The following is a 21,404-nucleotide window of genomic DNA, read 5'->3' on the forward strand; positions in this document are numbered from 1 at the left end:
ATAGTAAATAAGTTTCAGATACTGTATATAAGCAGCAAAGCAATGTACTCAGTGCTATTAATGCCAAGCAGTGAAACATGTACCAAATCAATTCCTATGTGTTTTGGTTTTTTTCCTCATCCCCATCCCTTTTTTTCAGACCTCTAGGATCACCCGCTCCGATGAAGAGAAGGACGGCTCCTGGGACGCCTGGGGGGCCTGGAGCGATTGCTCACGGACCTGTGGAGGGGGAGCCTCTTACTCGCTGAGGAGATGTTTAAATGGCAGGTGAGTGATGTGTCAAGGTGGGTATCTTCTTCTGCAGCTCTGCCATATTTCCCTCTCTGATGGTGTCTACTGAGAAGAATTTGGCGTCTGTTTCTGGAACCAAATGTTATGAAAACCTGCTTTTTTAATTATTGAAATATATTAGATAAATAGCTTGGCCTTCCACTCTGATAGAACTTTAGCATGCTTTTAAATATGTTTGTAAAATAACAAGAATGATTTACTTAGTACAGTCCAATACTGAAAGAAATCTTTGGCACAATAGCATAAAACTAATGGTGAGTTACCTGCATGCAAATTACCCTTGCTTTAATACTTGAATAATGTTCAAGTGCAGGCTCCTCCATGTCCTCCCTGTGGTAAAAAACAAGTGACTTACTCCACGTATGGATGTCTCCAGTGCTGTTTCCTGTTAGTAAACTTGTCCTCTGCCAGTTCTTTCTATGCAGTGGTCCTGGTGGCCTCATGTTTTCGTGGATAAGCCTCAGTGTAGCTTTAAGGGAAGAGCATATGTGCTGAAAACAGTCTACCCAAGTAGCAAAGCTGGACTAATGTGGGACTTGTTGCTACAATCCTGGAAGTATGAGTAATGCAAGAGGCCTGTAGTCAGGCAAGAAGAGATCACAACCAGCTTAGAAGCAGCTGTGATGGTGTCCATAATTGCTTGCTTTACTTGAATTCTTCTTAAGCATTTTTAAAGCTGCTGGTTATGCTTAAATTTCTATGTTGTTGATATTTTTTGAAGTTAAATCCAATATCACCCAGGAAGTCAATTTTTCTTAAAGAAGGTGTGTAGCCTGATATTGCTAGTTAAGGGTGAACTTTATGAAATACATGGCTATAGATGATTGATTAAATCACTACCTGTTTATTTTAGTGCAAAATGCCCTAAGATCTTTGAGAAAAGTAACATTTCCAGCAAGAAGCTGTGATATTCTACCAGTGTGTGAGGGACTGTGAAACAAGCTTAATAAACTGTAGCAATATAAATTCCATTGTGGTTTTATTAGTATTTTTGATGTGTTCCCTTGTGAAAAACATGTGTTTTCCATACCTTCACCAATGTGTGGTTTGAATGTTTTTTTCCTGTGTTTTAATGTTGTTGTAATGTTCAGGAAATCCACAATTGTGAAACAAAGTTTTCGCATTTGTATGTACCATAAACGTTTTTAACTTGCACGTTCCGATGTAATCAGTCTTACAAAAGATAAGAAAACTGAGACACGTAATATCTTGAGCTTGGGGAACTGTACCTCTGTATGAGTTGGTTGGAATCTTGCTCCAGGCATCCATTGCTTTTTCCTTTCCAAATGGTATTGTTCAATACCTCACACATATTAAAGATTTTTTTAAATATTTGCAATAAGTTTTCATGCAAAAAGTGGAAAATTTAGTCCAAGAGCTGTAAATTACCAGCAATGCGTTCATGCATTCTTTAATGTAAGGCAGATCTTTTTGGTGTGAAGTTCCAAAACACTATTCCTCATTTCAAAGACATCACTAATTATAATGTCCTGTCAAGTCATTTGCAATATTATTTCAGTTCTTTCAAGGTTTTGATTTTGCCATTCTTAAGAAGAATATCTTACCCTTTGCGAAAGTGCTGGTCAGTCATTGAGAGTTTGCCAAACTGTGCCCCTAAAAAAAGTGTGAAACCCCTGTACCCCCATATTTATGAGAGCACAATAAATAATGATGACTTTATTATATGCCTGTTACTTCATCTACTAACAACACACTTGGAGGGTCTGAATTGGCCTGATTTCAGGATTCACATACATTGGGCACCTTACAAATACATGCAGTCCATGAGAATGATATTTTATTTGAAATTAGGAATTCTGCTCATGTGACTATGGGTCAGTACATTTACATGCTGCTCTTCAAAAGTGTTGCATTGTTTTTTGGGAGAAAAAAAGGCTTAAGCCTGTTTTCTCTTTCTTAAACAAAATAGGAAGAGGAAAATGAGTGCTCGTTAGCCCTACGCTTGATTAAAGGATTGCTTAGATATTCTGACCCTTTTTTCCTCTGGGTTATGTGATATGGATTAGAAGGAGCTTTGCTGAAGCCAGCACAGATCAGGTGTAGGGCTGCCCTGTGAAATCTTTCTCACACAATAGGTGTGTTTTTCATAAGGTTTGAACTAAACTGAGCTTGCAGAGAAAGCCACCAGTTTTTCGCTGAAGGGAGACAGCAATGTAACCTGTTTAGTCCCCAGATCCGATTTGTATTTAAACCTTGTATTTTGAGTCCAAATTATGGTAGGGTAGTAGTAGTAAAAGTCTAATTTTCAAGAGAATAACAAGCTGTAAACCAGCCAGGGTTGTGTTTTGCTGTTGTGCAGTGTAACCATTTTCCCTCTGTTTTTCAGGAACTGTGAAGGTCGAAATATTCGGTATAAAACCTGCAGTAGTAACGTGAGTCTGGCCTTTAATCCTATTTTACAGGTTCTTTTACTTATTCAAACAATGTGTTAAAGTTTAAGAAAAACTGCTTCTTGTTTAAAACCTCATGGTGCATAATTTTCTTTCCATCATTATTACAATTTTTAAATATTTCAGTCTGCATGACACCATGAGGTCTCAGATTTAGGCTTCCCAAATAGACATTTGCTTTTGATATTATAGTGCCATTGTGATTCAGTGTGTTTTATATAATGTATGAGGAAAGTTCCACATTTTGGAGGATTAACAATTCACTTCTCATGTTAAACTAGCAAGTGCATTTCCTGGGGGTGCTGTCTGCCAGATGAAGCATTAAACTGAGCTCCTGATCATTTGTGATCATTAATGTTAGAGTGGCACTCTTCACAGGAGCAAAGAGGTTAACCGCTGCGTCCCTTCCAAACCTTAAACTGGAGAATTACTGCTTATATTTCCTCTGTTTGCCAAAGCTCAGATCTTTATATTTCTGTATTCAAAAGTGTGTATATTTAGGCACGCTGGCAGGGATGATTTGCATGCTGAATGTAAAGCTGGAGTTTTGACTATACAGTCGCTGTTGCTGTGATGCGATCACATTTTATTTTTACCGACACGTTTTATGACAAGCAGTCACATCCAGTATACTCATATATAGTATACTATATATGAGTTGTGCTCACCTGATGTCTAGTGCTGCTTTGTGCTCTTTAAACAGCTGCTGCCTTTCACCCCAGGTGTTGTCACCTATTCACGGTGTGCAGCTCAGGCAGGACTTTGCGATACCGCTGACCAACAGCCTGTGTGTACAAACACAATAACTCAGATTGTTGATGGCCAGCAGTCACCCCCTTGCACAGGTGACCTTGCAGTACAATGTGACATTCATACAATCCCATTCCAGAAAAGAGATAAGGTAGATAAGTAATGAAAGTAAAAGCTTCTATTTATTTTTCCTGTGGTGCATTTGATCTGCTTCTGGCTCTAGGAGAAAGGCAACATTTTTCACACAAATACCGTTTAAAAGGTGAGGACTGCGGTTCCCTTGGGTTGAATTATACCCAGGCAAGAGCAAGTGATACTCGTGTCATTGCCAACCCTGTGACTTCTGCCAGCAGCAGGCAGCTGTGAGCATGACTTATTCTCTTTAGGAGGCCTGACACTGGAAGTTCCCCAGTAAATATGTTGAATCTCCTGGGAGAACTGGCCATTCCTGCTCTTCAGTTTGCCACACCTATGGTTTCTTGTGTGCCAGTTGGCTTCTGCCCTCCCCAAGAACAAGGCTCGCTAGCACCTTCAATTGCTCTAACACTCCACTCCTTGGGGCTTGGATGAATTTTCCACCACAGCAGCTCTCAGCCTAAGTTTCTGCTGGCAGAAAGTGGTGGAAGTGATTAATGAATCAGGCCGAGCGCGTGCAAAAATCAGATTCTGGAGACAAACCCTGCCACTTGCCCATTCAGAAGAAAAGACGCCGCAGTTTTGTGCACTGTCTCCTTATCTCATAGATACAGATGCCACATGCAAAAAATACCATAATCATTTAAAGCTGTGCAATAAGCTAAATTGCAGCCAGCCAGTGTGTAAGCAAGAAATAAATTGCTACTGTAAAATCTATTTGTGATGTTCGTTATCTAGATACCTAGTTGTATGCATTGTATACAGTAACATAGTATAGCTCTGGTTGCTTGATCCCATGCACTACAGCTTCCTATGCAACAAAGCCAACAAGCCAAGTATATACCTTGTTCCTCCAGTGAGAGGACTAAAAAACTACCCAGTGTACAGAAAAAGGACAAAAATGAAAGCAATTTGGGCATATTTTCTGCGGTAAGCAGGGGTCTAGATGCTTTTAGGATACCTAAGGGCGATTGTGTTCATTTAAAGGATTATGCAGTATAAATCTGATGGAAACGAAGGCGTTCCATGCTTCAGCATGGAGAAAATTAAGATGATTACTATATCCTTTCTGAAGTCACTGGGGCCTGGTTTTTAACTCTGAGGTGTATTTTAAAGCGATAAGTGGTAAGCATCTTGTGTGTGAGTCTGTTTGAATTTATGATGATTCAAATGTTAATTTCCAGACAGGAAGCTGCCTATTCAGTTCTGCTTTTGGGGCATGTCTGAAAAGCATCAAGTTTCCATTTCAGTTCAGATACAGCCAGAATATCTCTCAGGAATGGTTTTTCTTAGATGGTGGATCAGATAATTGAGAACTCCTGAGAAAAATATATTTCATGAGCTTTCCACTGTTAATACAGTTGATCTTTGAATTTGGCATCACTGGATTCAAACCTAGTATTAGACCTGACTTAACCTTGAAATGGGAGCTTACACCTAATGTAAACCTGGGACTACTAGGCCGGTTTTGTTTCAAATGCTGTAATTTTCCCTAAAGCATCGTTCCTAATGAATGCTTCTCACTTCAGGAGTAAAATTTTAGTTTGAAAATTAAGAGTTTAAACTAGCTTTCTTCCACATTAGTGGGTATTATTGGTAACCACATGAGACATTCAGTATATATACACAGTGTAAAGTTGTCTGCAAATGTAATTTTGCTACGTGATACATTACACCACTAACATCTATATTGGGGAGTACAAATGAAGCACAACTTAATATGTGTGTCATTCTAATGAAAAGAACAAGAATCATTTTACCAGAAAATTGGTTTCATCTGGATTTGTAATAGAATAGTAGTAAGTTCATTGAACTCAAACATGGTTTCAGAATAATATTAGTGATATTTCAATCAAAAAATTAATTCAAGGTCTTAACAACAAAATAATTGCTGAGATTAAGGCGTATGTATAGCCTTCTTATCTTTCGATCATAACTGAGATGCCAGGTGCACGATTTCCTACAACTGCCTGTATGCTTTCAGCTTTTCTTCTCGAAACTTTAGAGAAATAAACTATATAAATGATTCATTATATGCTGTTCAATGAGATTTTCAGTCTTTCTTAACCCCTCTTTTTTTATATTTCCATTTTTGTATATACTGTTACATTCTAATGCTATGATGTGCACTATATGGAAGTGTTTAAGATAATCCTTTAGGGTCCTATTCACAGAACAAGTTATTTGGGCCATTTCCCCATAAATTTCACATTCTTATGTGCCAAAAAGTGACTTGTACCTTTGCCAGAGTGACTCTTCTACAGCAAGAAAAGACACTATTTTGTAACAGATTTGCCCGTGTTTAATTCCATTATAAACTTTTATTATATGCAGCTAATGCTCACACTTGTTCAACATATTCATCAGATTATTGTCCCAGCATCTGCTTCTTAACCAGCTCATTTATCCCATTCAGAAAATCTTGGCTGAACTGTGCCTACCTTTAGTCCTATGATATTTCACATTGAGTTGCATAGTTTCTGTCTAATCTATTAATTTCTTTATATTTGTAATGCTGCTGCACCGCATGGCTCTCGTGGCTGGGGTTTCTAGCTCAGGTATCTTGATTTAGCTAAGAAGTGGCCTGAAAATTGCCTAGGAAAAACATAGAACCCGAAGCTAATTTCAAAAAGAAAACAAAACAATGACTTCATGGTTTTTGGCTTGGTTTCAACAACATGAGATTCAACAACTAAAACTAGACAAAGGGCTAGACTTTCTTTGGTGTCATCATTTTTACTGGGAATTTTCTTGCCTTCTCTTTTGTGCTTTTTTCAGCGGAGTGATTGTTGGCAGGAGTCACAGGGTCTGATGCAACCTTCATATTTTGTACATGAACACTGCCTACAAAGATACACATTTCCCAGGTTAGCTTTGTTTTCGAAGGCTAAGAGCACTCACTGCCAAAACTAAATGATACATTTCATAAACCAGCCCTGGAATGCAGTAGTTTTTAATCATCTGTCACAAAAAGAACGGGAATACATATATGTATTTTTAACCTGCATGGTAGTCATGTCTGAAGCATCTTTTTTGGATCTGTCTAATAATGTTTGTAAGTCATGTCATATAGACGCTTCATTCCAATACAAGATCTCAATGTGATTATTTTGCCAACATTTTCATGTATTAGACCTCACAGACGTGTCTTCAGCTCCTTCTGTAGTGTGCAAACCTATGGACAGCCTGGCTATGGTTCAATGGATTGAGTGTAAAGCAAAAGCTACTGCTGAAATTGGGAAATCTGAAAAATCCTGGAATTAGTAGCAAAAATATGTAACAAACAAGAAAAAAAATGTGGAATAGTGAAAGGGAAGAGGGAATGATTGAATGAATTGATGTGTGAAATAGGTTAAAACCAAAGCAAACAAACAGGGTGAGGGTTGGGGCCCACGTATCGCAGTCTGATGGTGGCCTTGCCCACTGCCCAAACATGCTCTGCTTTGCCTGCCTGTCCTACACCTTGTCTCCCCCCTTTTCCTCGTTATCATTATCATCTTTTAAACTCCCTCTCCCTTTTCGGGCCCACTCTCATAGAATTAACCTCAAGTTTACGAGTCCTCTTGTTGTCTTGATTACATTCCTTTCTGTGCTTTGTTGTATTTCTGTTTAGAGTATAAACTTTCCTTATACAAATAGGTATTGTTCCCAGGAAAACAGGGATCTGAACTTGGTTGCCATCCAAATTCTGATATAATGCAAATGATAATAATTTCAGCCCTTTGATATCCCTTTGTGTGATGCTCTTTTTATACTGCTGCTTTTGAACACAGCTCAAACATAAGGCAGGTGGAGCTGGCATATGAATCGAGTTGCCAGGATCACTTGGTGTTCTTTGAAGATGCCAAAACAGAATGGGGAGATGAGAATTCACTTGCTTTCAAGCAGCCAGGAAGCAAGTGGAAGGAAGGAGCTGCATTATGTTGACTCAATGAGAAACATACAGTAACCATGGATTGACATCCTGACATTGTGGTGTTTGTGTCTTGGCACTGCATCAACACCAAGCGATAATGAATTGTAACAACAGCCTGTCAAAACTCAGCCTAAGGCCATCGCTCTGCCTATTTTACAGATAGCTCTTTAATTCTTTGTGATGACAAGGTAGCTGTGCGTGGCTGAGTAACTCCACTCCAAAACAGTGCTTCTAACTTTACCTGAATCTAACTTCCACTTATTATTTCTATCCTTAGCTACTCCTTTGTTTGCACTGGTGGAAGGGAACCATATGGTATCCATATGAACCCTGAAGTCTCCTCCGATTTTTATACTTGCTATTGTGCAAAATGAGAGGTGACAGATAAGTCAGAGCCAAATTCTGCTCTCACACCAGTGCAAACTTGGTGAATGTCTCTGGAGTAACACTGCAGTAAATAAGGGTGGTTTCTAACCGTATTTGCTTGATGTTTTTAGAAGCTCTGACTTGGGGGATTTTGCAAAGGTAAAACTCTCAAAGTATTACAGTGACTGTAATTTCCATCATTTTATAGTTCAAAAAAATATGGCTCAAACTAGAATTATCCCAGATTAAAAATAATACAAAATGTATTAGCATCATTCTGACATCTTCTCACTGTATAATGTAGCACTGGACAGGGTTGAAAAGCATTACTGGGAATTCCCAGCGAATTGCTTGGTGCTCAGTTGCAAAAACCGCACCTGTTGATCAGTAGGGAGAATACTGATTTTAGAAGGTATTTTATGCAGACTATAAATAAACCTGAGACATTTCTAAGTTACTGTTTTCTATGGTGGAAAAAAGTCTCCAAGGCATTGTCAAAGTATTGAGCTAATGCAATGCCAACTCATCCGGATTCATGGGAGCGAATAGGTGTTAGGACAATGTTGTTAAGAGCATTGGACTGGAATTCAAACCTCTCTCATATACGTTTTAATCCTCAGTACTGTGTAATGCACCCAGGATTTCGTTGGCTTTTTTCAGGGGAGGCTCAGTTCACCGATAAGGTTGAAGCTGTGTTCAGGGTTAGTATTGCTAACTAGTACTTGGCAATAAGTTCGCTAAGTTCAGCTGACACATCACAATCTTTCACTCCTATATCCAACGAAAACAAAACTTTGTTAAAACCAGCCTCACATCTGGCTTATATGTGCAGTTGGAATTCCTGGAAGAATATCCTTTTAGTCTGGCGTATGGGCTGTTTGACTGGACATACTTTCAAATGAAGTCTTCAGTGAGAAATTGTTTGACACACTATAACTCCTTTGTCAGTATTTTACCAAAGTTATTTTTGAGTAAATCAGTCTTCATCTCCATTCCTGTCACCATAGTTTAATATTAACATCATTGTTTGGGTGCAATGCTTTATGGAGAAAAAATATTTTAGAATATTTTATTTCAAACAGTTCTCATATTTGGTCTTTCAGCTGTATATTCTAAGGCCCTGTATGGCAGGACATACAGAGCTGTCTCGTTAGAACTGGAACTATATAATCAATAGTTACCATTTTGAAGTATATTTTATTTCAATAAAATAAGCTTTACTGCTTCCAGGAGGCAAAGGTGTTTTGTAATTAGATTAAAGAACTAAGCACTGAAAGTGCTGTTGTCTCCTCCTAGTGCTCTTGCACCCTTTGAGCAATACTGAACAATTAATTAGACAAATGCTTATTTCTTTATGTATAAGTAGCAATAATACCTCTTTCATTATTCTGATGTATGAATTGATGAATGAGTGCAGAGCGCTCAGAAATCCTTAAGTGGAAAGAGCTATTGAAAAGAGACATATTTAATGTCAGACCTCTCATTATAGTCACTTAAAACACATAGGTTCCTTTAGAAACTGATTTTTATTGCAGAACCAGACTTTAAGTGTACTATATAATGTCATTAAAAAATAGCGTTTTTAGTTGTCCTCTCATATCAGTTATGTTGTTATTACTGGAATATGCATGATATTCCATTACTTGCATTGCAAACAATGGATTAAGCAATATAAATTGTTTTAATACACACAGTAAAACCTTGCAATAGGGCACGTTTGTCATAGCAGATCAGTTCTTGAAACAAGCTGATCATCAGAAAACTTCATTGAAGTGCAAAATATTCCCTTCTTAAGAAAAATCTTTCCTTTGGTTTGTTTTTAGGACTGCCCTTCGGATGTTGGTGACTTCAGAGCACAACAGTGTTCAGCCTACAATGATGTCAAATACCAGGGACATTTTTATGAGTGGATCCCTGTGTATAATGATCCTACTGCACCGTGTGCCCTGAAATGTCAGGCGCTGGGGAAGAACTTGGTTGTGGAGCTTGCCCCAAAAGTACTCGACGGTACCCGTTGCAATAGTGAATCCTTGGATATGTGCATCAGTGGAATATGCCAGGTATGTTCATAGTGTAAATCTAAATGTGACCTGTGTTGTGAGACACTTTGCACATTAAATGATCTCTTTCTGTTTATTTTTCATCTTCGTGTATCAATTTACTTTAGACGTATCTGCAGACGCTGCCAAATGGCTTGTAGATAACTCACCTTTCTCTTGCACACAGAAGTTCCTGGCTGCCTTAGCCGTTGATATTTCTATATATAAATAAAAGGCCAACAAGATTCACGTACCCTTCTATTTAGACATGTAAAAAATTAGTGAAACTAGTTATAGCTTTCTAACCTCTAGTATGTTTGTTAGAGTGTGATGGAATTACATAGCCTTCAGTTTCATTTTGTTCCTTCTCCGAGTCTTTTATCTCCTGGGATGGAGAACTGAAGGGCAGGTGCGGAGTGTGTGTCTGTGTGTTAGTCTCACTTCTTCGTTCCATTAATAAGTTGTGAGTCCATGCAATAAATATGTCTACAGTAATAAAATGTTTTCAAGGTAAATTCCTTACCTTTCCACAAGGTAAGTGCTGAATCTTTAATTCCTGGATACCTATGGAATTTATAGATTTGCGATCTATAATGGAGGGCCTGTCTGATAAAAACATCAAAAATAACAAACAAGGATCTCCCAGTCTCCAAACCCTTTGCTAACACGCTTGCATCTGGGAAGTCCCTTGATGGAAGAGGCATTCTCAGGCTTTTAGAACGTTCATGTCAAACTGAAAATTTGGTCAGAACCTCCGAGTATGAGAACAGAACTGGCTGGCAGGTTGCCAACACTTCACCAGATGAAGCTTCTTCATTGCCTGTTTTCACCTCCAGACACAGCTCCCTGTCAGGAGATGTTGCATCTTCATGGGTTGACCTGACCTGGTCCAGGTGACCCAACCTCCTGACAACCTTGAGACGAAGACAGACAGTTCTAGCTTTTAATTTTTTTGTATGGACCAGCGTAAGATCCCAGTACGTTGTGCTGCCTTAATAACTGGAGAACAGGAATGCAGGAGGGAGGACGATGTCATAATTCTTTGGTACTCTTGTCTTGAGTATCGTCATTTTTCATTTTTCCCAGTTTTGGTTCTAGCCAGCTGATATTCATTCAGCTGAGCATCCTGCCTAGTTCCACCAGTCCTACCCAGGCTTTTCTCTCTATCCGCTGCATCTCTGTATCGGCGCATTTTCTGCCTCAGCTGAAAGGCTTTGGGCAGCCAGAAGCAGGAATGAGACTCATCCTTGCACAGACAAGGTACATGTACAATGTGCCCTGCGTGCCTGGTTATAAGATACATCTGTAGGTGATATCAATGACTAACATAATGACTTTTTGAACAACTTCAGGCTCAATAACTTTGAACCAGTTGTTATGAGCACCAGTCACTCAGGGTGACAAATGTTAGTATCCAAGATGAATGCGTGCGTGTTCTCATTGAGTGAATTGATTGTTAGTATCTTTCTACTGGAAATCTACATTTGTAGATATATTTAATATCAGAGTTACACTATTGACTTCAAACGGTTAGTATAAATAGGAGAGTAATGATATTTGTGGCTTGCCATAGACTTCTTTGCCTATGTCTCGTTAGCAAAGAAATATTGTAATCTTAAGTTTTATTAACAGAACAATTTTATATAGAATGGATATGTTATTGCAATTAGTTCTCTTTCTCTGCAAGTGGTTGTTGCTCTGTTAAATTCCTGAAATGTGTGCGACTCAAAAATGCAGGATATAGCCCAGTGAGCAAAATAGCTCCATTATAGGGGAAAATTTGACACATTTGGCAGAAGACTGGTGTGTGGATTACAGCAACATTAATATACTATCTGGACCTTGCTGTGGGTTTTATGTGACTTCTATGTGTACTATGCAGTTCCAATACCAGTCGTGCCAACACACAATGCATCTGCTGCCTCTGAAACAGAAGAGACAGCATTTGTCAATAGTACTTCACAGTGGTATCCATCAACGTTCATTACCCTGCACATTTAAAATAGGATATACCTCTATACGCTCTGGAAGCACTTGCCAAATCATACATTTCTTTTGCAATATTCTTAGCGATGTCTCCTCTTCTAATACAAGCTTTTGCTTTCACCCTGTTGGATGTTGAAGCCAGGGGCTTGTGAGACTCTTGCTCGGAGTGCTGTGAGGTTTCCAGTGTCTCCCACAGCGACTTCAAACATCTCCCACCTTTCATGCATAGAATAAAATTCACTTTGTCTAGATTGGATCCAACTTTGTGAAGAACAGTTGAAAGGTATATGTAATATTTTGTAGTATTCATGTGTATATCTGATATTAAATTCTTGGAAATGTAATCCATTTTTGGAACAAGCTGAGTAGTAGCAGGAGAAATCGGTCATTCCAGAAGCAGGCACTGGAAATCTTCTATACTGTTGATAAGAATCCGTTTCTTCATCCCTTCAGTTTTTTTTTTTGTCAGTATTCCTTCTAATTTCACAAAAATATTTTTCTCTGTGAGAGAACATCTCCAGGAGAAAAAGAAAAAAAAAAATATATATATATATATATATGTTTTGGATGTGTCCTATGCTGCGATTTATGCAGTTTAATTGATGCATAACTTAACCTCAGGAGTTGTCAGGTGCTTTCACTCTGTTTCCTTTAAGTCACTGGCTACTGCTAAGGTATTTTTGCACAAATGGCAAATTTCTCCTATTTAAAATGTAGAGGGCAGAGAGGAAAGGCTGGTTACTTGTGCAAGGGACCGCAGGAGGTGGGGAACTTCTCAGAAAGCGGCACAGAGTTTTGTTGCTGCTCGTGTTCGAGCAGGAAGAGAATACAAATTCACATCTGATCTTTTCAGGGAAAAGAGAGTTAATTTAGTCAACTGCTGTTTGAGAGACGGTGGAATCGTCATTCTCTGCAATTGTTGCTATAAGATCGGTCTGTTGGGTTCTGACATATACTTGGCACAACCTGCAAATAACTTGGCAAGTGTTTTTACAGTTAACTCATCTAAATAAACATGTCATACTGCTGATGTGGATATCTCTGCTTTTATGCCTGCGAGCACCAAAGACTTAGTGTAAGGAGATGGGCTTCCCTGAGTCCCTTTGCAACTGGTGCTGGTTTTGCTCATTTATTGTCTCAAATTTGACAGGTTTCATAAGATCTCAGCTTCCCCATCTCCTTCCCTTCCCCCTGCCCCTGACTTCACGTTCATCTCTTTTCTTATTCTTGGTAAGTTAGGGTTGCATCACTAATTCTGCCTCTTGGATTCTTATTCAGCTCTCTCCTTGGCAGCGTATGAATTTACAAGGACGATGAGTTCCCCTTGTCCAGCTTCAGTTCTGATTCTTTGCACTTCTTTTGACAAGCAAAGAAAACCATGACATGACTAAAGTGCTCACTGGGTAAGAGGTTTGAGGCTTCAGGGGAAGTAAAATCTAAAGGCGGTGGAGCAGGGAAAATTTTATTGGAAAAGTTAATAGGATATTTTGGGGTTGCTTTGAGGCTTAGCTCAGCCAAACCATTTGATGACGTTTGAGTCTGCTACCGCTACGCTTCTGTTACAAAAGCAAATATCTGGGGCTGTTGTGTTAAATGGGGACAGGTCAAAACTTCACTGCCGGGAGGATTTTCACACTTAACTTCTGATATTTTTTTCTAGTCTCTGCACAACTCCCAACACATTTATTTTTTTTCATATAATATGTTCCTGCTGTGCCCATCTGGATGTGGGTGGAGACATTTAAAAACATCTGCATGTCAGACACACGTGTGGGCAACATTTACCCAGTTACTCTGCCTGCTTCGGGACCCTGCCTCTCTCATTTATATTTTATTTTATTTTAGTTATTTTAATTCATGCAGACACACATGTGGTGTGTGTTTTTTTTGTTGTTGTGGTGGATTTTTTTCTTTTCTCTATTTTTTTTCTTACCAAAATGCAGGATGGGGTGTTACTTGAGTCAGTACCTGAAGCGGTTACAGTGGTAATTTTCCCAATATGGAGTCATGTGTTTGGACAATAAATACACGCATCCCCCAAAAAATCTGGAGTCCTAGGGAACAGCCTGGGTAGTTCTGTCCTAGGCTGTCACAATTAGGTCAAAGATGATGTAAATCCAGCAATGAACTTTCCATTTAGTGTCAGCAAGTTGTTTATGTTCCAAAAAAGGCAGACACTACACGATGCTTTGTAGCATATGGCATAAATTCAGCTGACATCAGAACACATTTGTCAAGCGGAGTGCCATCAACTTTTGCCATACTAGTTCTTTTCTGCCTCGTGTCATGATATGGTAAGTAGGCATCTCACTTGCCAACAATACACTCTTAGGCTTGCTGTAAATATTGGTCTCAGTTGTCGTTGCAAACAGTTTCTATAAGCTTTTGGAAGAATATTGCACTTTTCTGTTTGTGTGTGTGTTTTGGTCATGCTTAAAACTCAATCATAGCAGATTATTAATTTCTTCTGAATCTGGACTCCTTTTATTCTGAGTTGCTTTCTCAAAGTGTTAATTTAATACGTTTTGTGTACTTTCCCTTTGGGTTCCTGTAGATACATATTTTGTTAAAGGACTCCCTAATATGCACAGGAGGTTTGGTGCTCAGTTACTTAAAAAGCAACGTTTCCTTCCCATCCAGTGTTACTGCAGACATAAGGCCGTGTTTCTTGCATGTTAGAGTAGTTAATTCTTGAATAGCAGTTAAAAACCCTTGTTTTATCTTATTTATTTGTTTCTTTTTAATCAGCATTGCCTTTTTATCCAAAAAAAGCCTTCAAACCTCAAGTAATTATTCATAGGAAGAACTGGTTTCGAGGTAGCTCTACGTTAAGTCAACCTTTATACTGAAGCTGGCGTTCTTTCCTCAGTACTATTAATTAGCCAACATGCAAAGTATGTTTTGGAGCATGGAGGAAACCTTATCCATAGACACACTTGCACCGCTGTCAGGGTCCCAGTCCACCTCGGTGTAGTGGTTCCCTTGAGATGACATTGTTGGTAACTCAGGGATGTGCTTTTACTGCAGGTAACAATAGGATCATCCCAGACACTGAAAAGTTCTTTTGGAAACACTTGTTTTTAATTTGCAGCCGCTCACTGCTGCTAGAAACTGATGTCTCTTTTCAGATCTTCTCTTATTCTCCTTCCTACTGTTTCTTATGGAGAAATGCTCCCCACAGGGATTTCTTACTGTCCGAGTTTATCCTTTCTTGTCAGATAAGTGGTGGATTCTTTCTCATCTCTAGCTTCTTATCTATATTTCTTTTTTTCCTAAGTGACTCTGTCTGCCAAGTCTTGCTTTGTTTTAGTGAGCTTTGTGCAAAAGCAATTTGAGTTTCCAGCAAGGTCCCAAAGCATGTGTGCAGTGACAGAAAAACTCCGGATTCGTTTGCCATCCTTAACTAGAGCCTCAGTGACCCTCAAATCCCCCAGTGCGAACTTCACTTTCATGTAGCGAGGCAGACTTGGCTGGACCCAGCCTGAAAAGCAGCAGAGTAATCTGATTCCATATATTGATATATTTTTTGAAAGCATTCTCACAAACAAGAAGCCCGATGGGAATCTGTGTCCTACCCTCTGAGTGTGTGCATGTGTATTTTCTAAAATGAAAACTGTGTGGGAAAGGGTACTTGCTTCCTGGCTGGGTGGTCATACAATCTGAGTGACAGATCCTGTAGTAAGAGTTAAATGCTTTGGAAACACTTCGCTTTATATGATGGGAGTGGATTTACAGAATGGCGGAACACTCTTTAGCCTTTTGCCTTCAGATATAAAATGTTTGCAGAAATATGTGCAAAGTCTTTTTAGGAGCCCTTAATATGCAATGATTTTTATACACTATATATTTTTTTTATCTTCTGGGTTTCTTTTTATTGCTTTACACACTTTTCTTCTGTATGGATGGCTGGGGAATTTGAATATTGCGGTGTGTCTCCTCGTGCCCATCATTCTGAATTATTTTATGCCTCTATTGTGAGGTTTGCATTTTGGCACACTTTTCCTTTACTCCCTGTTTCCTCATCTGTGAACAGCTGAAACTCCTTACACAGGAAATTTTCTTACTCCCACTGCCACTAATACCTGTTCAGTTTAGCAACTGGGATTGCTGCTTCGCTTGCTGGGACGTGGTGGGTGGGAACGTTCACTGTTAATCGGAGCACATACCCAAGGTCGCTGAAAGGGCTGCACTCTGTTTATTAACATATGCTGAAGCCCATGTCAGCTTGTCTGGGCTGCTATGGACCTGCATGGCTCAGTTGCAGAGATGTGAGAACCTGGGCCACAATCAGGCCTTTGTTAGGCTGAGCTTAGACATAACGGAAGAGTTGTGAGACAGGACCATGTGAGGACACAATAGTATCTCAGCCCAAATTAAATCTTTAATGAGGATAAACCAGAGTTTGAAAGTGGTGCTTGAGAGATGATATTCCACACAACTTTTAAAAGTAATTTGGAAAAAGAAAAGTGACTTTCTTGATTGAAGATATATTCTGGTATCTCTCCCTCTGCTTGTCAGCATCAATTACTTGCAGATGATGAGCATGGGAAAGACAGTGGGAGTTTTTTCTTTATATTCTCTCCAGGGACATATTTTATCTGTGGAGAAATAAAGTGTAAACTCGAGTTATCACAAAGCAGATGATGTGAGCAGAAATTGAAAACTAAATGAATAGATGGGCTCTGAATGACAGTGGTTTTACAGCAGGACAAAGATACATGGAAAATATTGACAAAGACAGAGCAGGATTTTCACATGACGGGTTTTATACTCATGTTTTTATCACCATTAACTCCCATAGCCATATTTAAAATTATTTGTTGTGTGGATGCAGACATTCCCAACATCTGCCCGTACTGTGAGTCTGTGCTAAGACAAGTAGAGCAGGAGAAAATGCAACAAATAGCTGACATTAATGCAATGAGATCTGTGGACTGCGATAGCACATGCAGCTGTACAGTAAATTACAGCCTTAATTTCTCAGAGTTTTGGATTTTGTGGTGTGTCTGTGTTCGTAGAAACAGAAATCCTTTTTCCCTGACCAAGACCCTGAGGACTTTAATTTTCCCTTTTGAGAGTGATTCTAATAAACTGCAGCAGAGATTTATCTTTTTTGGGTATGTAAGGATTTTTCTCTATTTTCTTCTTGAACTAGTAACTGTTGAAATAAAACATGTGTCCTTTCTTAGTCAAGTCACAAGACTTGCAGAAGATATTTTTGCCGGAAATAATTCTGAGGTTATCTTGTATTTTGCGCAATGCTGATAACCTTTAAAAGTATGTAAACATTTTTGTTCCATTTTTATCTTAGTTCTGATCTCTCATAAGGCTGAAATGAACAGTTTGGTTCTAACAATTAAGGTACTACTATCCCCGTGGCAGGGCAGTCACACCGCTTCACCGGATCTGTTTGGTGCAATAGTTTACTTTCATTCTATATTTTTCACATCTTGACACATTTCACAGACAGTGAAAACCCCATTGCACCCTGTCCACAAAGTCTTTGCCACCCTTCAGCAGATCAGTGGTCCAAGCAACACAAGGTTCTCTTAGTGAGACGTTGCCATCACACATCTGTCATTAGCCAACTTTAGGACAAAACCTACTGCGCATCACGTACTGGGATAACTACAGATTGTTCAGCCCTTGAGGAAAAGGATCTCCTCTATAATTGTCACATTCTTGTGAAGAAATCCAACTATCATCTCCGTTTGTGTGTTCTGCAGTGCTGTTCCTTGCTCAACACAATTTCTTTAAGATTTTAAGTATATTGAGCATTTTCCCTTAAAATATTTCCTGGGTTTTCTGCATTGGCTGAATGTAACTATCAATCAATGCTACCTGTATGTTTCTGTTGAAGTCCCATAGTGGTCTCTTTCATGAGCGCACACGGTTGTGCATCCTTTGAAACAGCCGGGTTGGTGGAGGCACACGAGTGTGAATGCAGACAGAGCAGCCTTCAGCTGGCTTTCCCTGAGCATTGTCCCATTGAGGGACAGTAATTATGTCATATTGAGGTATTGTTGAATATGATTTTCTGTTTTTATTTTATTAAACTCAATCACATTAATAAAGGGAATCACTCCTTGATTGCTGCCGGCCCCTTGAGCGAACATAGAACACTGAAAAATGTAACTTCTCATTTTAATGGAATCTCCGATAAATGGCAGTCTATATCAATCAAAACTTTATTAGACAATGTAGAAAAAGATATAGTATTTAACATACACATTGCTGGATATTTAAATGGTCTGTCTGCTAAAGAGCTTAGTCTAAGACACAGCAGGTAGAGAAAGAATGGCACTAGTGCAACTTCAGCCTTAATGTTTCGTAGAATTTATGTCTCTGTCACAAATAAAAACAGCAGTGATTTATTCTTCTGTGGCCATTTCTATTAGCAGAACTCAGTATGTTTGTTTTTTCTGGCTGTACCGCGAACTCTGGCTCCAGAAGACCATAGAAGGAGACCCCCTTTCTAAAGAGAAATGTTATACATAATTATGTATATTGGGGTAGATAATAACATGCTTTTGATAGTAATAATGATACTTAACACTTAAATGGTGCTCTTTATGCACAGATCTCTTGTTTTACTCATGTTTCACTTCAGTATTCTTCCTTTGAAGAGAATAGGATGTCTTCAGGTTCTTTATTTGAAGTCATCTTGAGTTATTAACATCCCAGAAACATAATTTTATAATTGACAACTCACCTCAGTGGAACGAGTTCTACAAAAAATGGTGTTGTGCCTATTATGAAAGAGAGTGCCTGCAGCTGGAGGTGAGTGGGCAGTTGGTCTAGCAAGCGAAAGCTGGAATTGCAAAAGCTGCTCCTGCATTGGGCTCTGCGTTGGCAATTCTAGTCTATGTTTGTATTTGTTTCTTAAGAGAAGACCCTGAAGGGGGTTTGAGATGTTCCAGATTTTTCATTCCAGTGCTTTTTTGCCGTATTAGAAGCTCAGTTAAAAATCTGTCACCTTGTGGTCCTGTCCATTTTCTCATTGTAGTTAACTATAGACAACTCCTTAGGAGAGGAAGATCCTTGAATTTAACACATTATACTTTGACCTTCATAAATCAAAATTAACATGCTCTATTTATTTATTTAAGTCTAATTCTTCAGCTGAAATCCTACTAAGTGAATAAGAGCTAAAGAAACAGCTGTGGGAGCTCCTGAGTGATTTTTGGATTCATATTTGCAAAAATATTTGTAGCATTCCGTAGTCACCCCTAACGTATCAGCAGCAATTTCATTTTTTTCTTTCATCTGTATTGCAGTATTTTATACCCTGACCTTTTGCTCTTCCTTTGCCTTTCTGAACTTACATAGACTATTCTAAGCATGCTACAAAATATTTAACACCCTTCGGTATTGTCTTTCACAATAGCACTGGCATTTGGTTTATATATATATATATGGTATTTGGTTTATGACTTGGTTGAAGCAGATGAGCATTTCTGTTGGCAGCTTGATCAGATTATTTCTATCCCAACTTCTTGTGAGAAAATGGTATTATTCTTTTTCATATTTCTATATTTTTCATTAGAAGAACACAGTCAAATAATATATTAATGTTCTGTCCTGAAATAGTAATGAATTGGGCATCTCTTCCTGAAAATAATCCCACCATCACATCCAAATTCATAGAGACCCCATCATGGCCAATTTATTAAATGCACAAAGCACCCGTTTTCTTAATTCTTTATTTTATATTAAGTTTCCACTTATTGTTCTTCTTGTTACCTATTGGTCAGTACTCTCCCAGCTGTCTGAGAAGCTCATTTCCAACATAGTCATTACAATGCTTGTATCTTTTTTTTGAATGATGGTATTTATGATTGCAGATTTCCTTACTTGACAGGGTCCCACTCCTTCCATTACACAGTGCGTGTTATCATTTATTTCATTTATGCAGCCTACGTTAAAATCACCTAATATAATTATTTCTGAATATGCCCTGAAATCCTGCAGATGTTTTCCCAGTCTGCCTGTAATGTTTATAGCTTATCCCTTCGCTGTGTAAACAGCGAGCAGTGTGGGGTAAATTAACCCTAACAACTGCCTTAATAGTGAAAATCATCAGAGCTCTTTGGCTTGCTGAGATGGCGTGTGAACTGAGGAAGGCTGCTGCCATATATCATTTTCTCATCCTTATTGCAGATTTGCTTGCAAATACACATGTGCTCTCTTAAAATGCTTCTTCCAAAACTGTGCTTTTCTAATAGTTGTTGGCTAAAATATGAGTACCTTAAATTCATGATGTTTGGTGCCAAATTACCAGATGTGTTTGAGGCCTGATTCTGAAAGCTGTACCTTGCACCTTCCCGTTGTTTTGGTGAGATCCATGGCTGTCCGCTTGTCTGAGAAATACTACTTGTCATCAAGCTTTTACAAACAGATGAAAAAGGCAGAATCTAGACAATCAGGTTTGAAATACACCCCACCCTTGTGTTGACTCACTAAGATCGCACGGTAGCAACGCTTGTTGAATTAGGTCTGAAGTTCAGGCTTGTCACATTAAAACCTGCAGATTTTTTGGGTGCTTCTTGTTCAACAAAATCTGAAATTCTGTGCTCATTTCAGGCCTAAATTGTGATCCAGAATAGCATTGCTTGATATTCATAACAGTTGATGTAAATATAATGTCGGAAGGAAGTCCGCAGAGGGTGAGTGCATCTGGCTGAACCTTTGCTGGCAGGGGAGCCGGAAAGCTGTTCCCACATCCAGGGAAATCCCTTGCAGCTAGCACTCCTGTTTAGTTTCTGTGGCATTTGTGTATTACTCAAAAAAAAAGCAAGCAATAATACTATATTAAACAGTCCTGTGAAGTATGCTGCTGTGCTGATTATCTTTTTTCTTACGTTCCATGGCGGATGCAATAGTGCCTTGTGTTTGCACAGTTGTATAATTTTTGTTATATGCAACGAGAGTTTATTTTCATAGTGACTGTGTGTAACAGCTCAGTATGTATGTTTATTTTTATAATTTTGGGCATTAATGGGCTGGTCTTGCCTAGTGCTCTGCTCCCTCAATACCTTCCTCCCACCAAAGGCTTGCAGCATCTATAGCCTACGAATATACAACAGCTTAAACTAATATAAATCTCAATTTCTTACACAGACTATCACAATGTGCAGCTTAATTTTTCATTTGAGAATTAATTGACCAGTGAATAAACAGATTCTTAGTATTTAGAACACGAGATTACACTATGAAATGGAAATGCATTTGTGAGATCTGGGGAGAGATTACCCTTGAAGTAGTTCTAACAGTTTCCCTCTATGTGCTGGTAGTACCTTTGTGTGAATAAGCGGAGGAGAAGGAGTGGAGAACAATAAATACTTTAAAAATCTACCCGAGAGATAGACAGACTCTCTCAACTACTGGTATGGTCCCCATCATTACACTGTCTTGAATGTTACAGAATCTTGAGGAGAATTATTCTTGTAACATCCCTGTGAGGTGGGGAAGTGCAGTTAAACCCTTTCACAGACTGGAATAGAAAAGCAC

At 38.8% G+C, this 21,404-nt stretch overlaps 1 protein-coding gene across 3 annotated transcripts in view; it reads left to right on the forward strand.

Annotated features, from left to right (window-relative positions):
- ADAMTSL3 (ADAMTS like 3) overlaps positions 1 to 21,404 on the forward strand; it is a 176,489-nt gene that overhangs the window by 78,863 nt on the left and 76,222 nt on the right. For all 3 annotated transcript variants that reach the window (XM_082060787.1, XM_082060789.1, XM_082060788.1), the window contains exons 4-6: positions 140 to 267; positions 2,639 to 2,684; positions 9,693 to 9,929. In XM_082060787.1, the coding sequence (XP_081916913.1) occupies positions 140 to 267; positions 2,639 to 2,684; positions 9,693 to 9,929 (411 nt within the window). The remainder of the gene's footprint in view (positions 1 to 139; positions 268 to 2,638; positions 2,685 to 9,692; positions 9,930 to 21,404) is intronic.

The sequence above is a fragment of the Streptopelia decaocto genome, assembly GCF_964273445.1.
Source record: "Streptopelia decaocto genome assembly, chromosome: 9".
NCBI lineage: Eukaryota > Metazoa > Chordata > Aves > Columbiformes > Columbidae > Streptopelia > Streptopelia decaocto.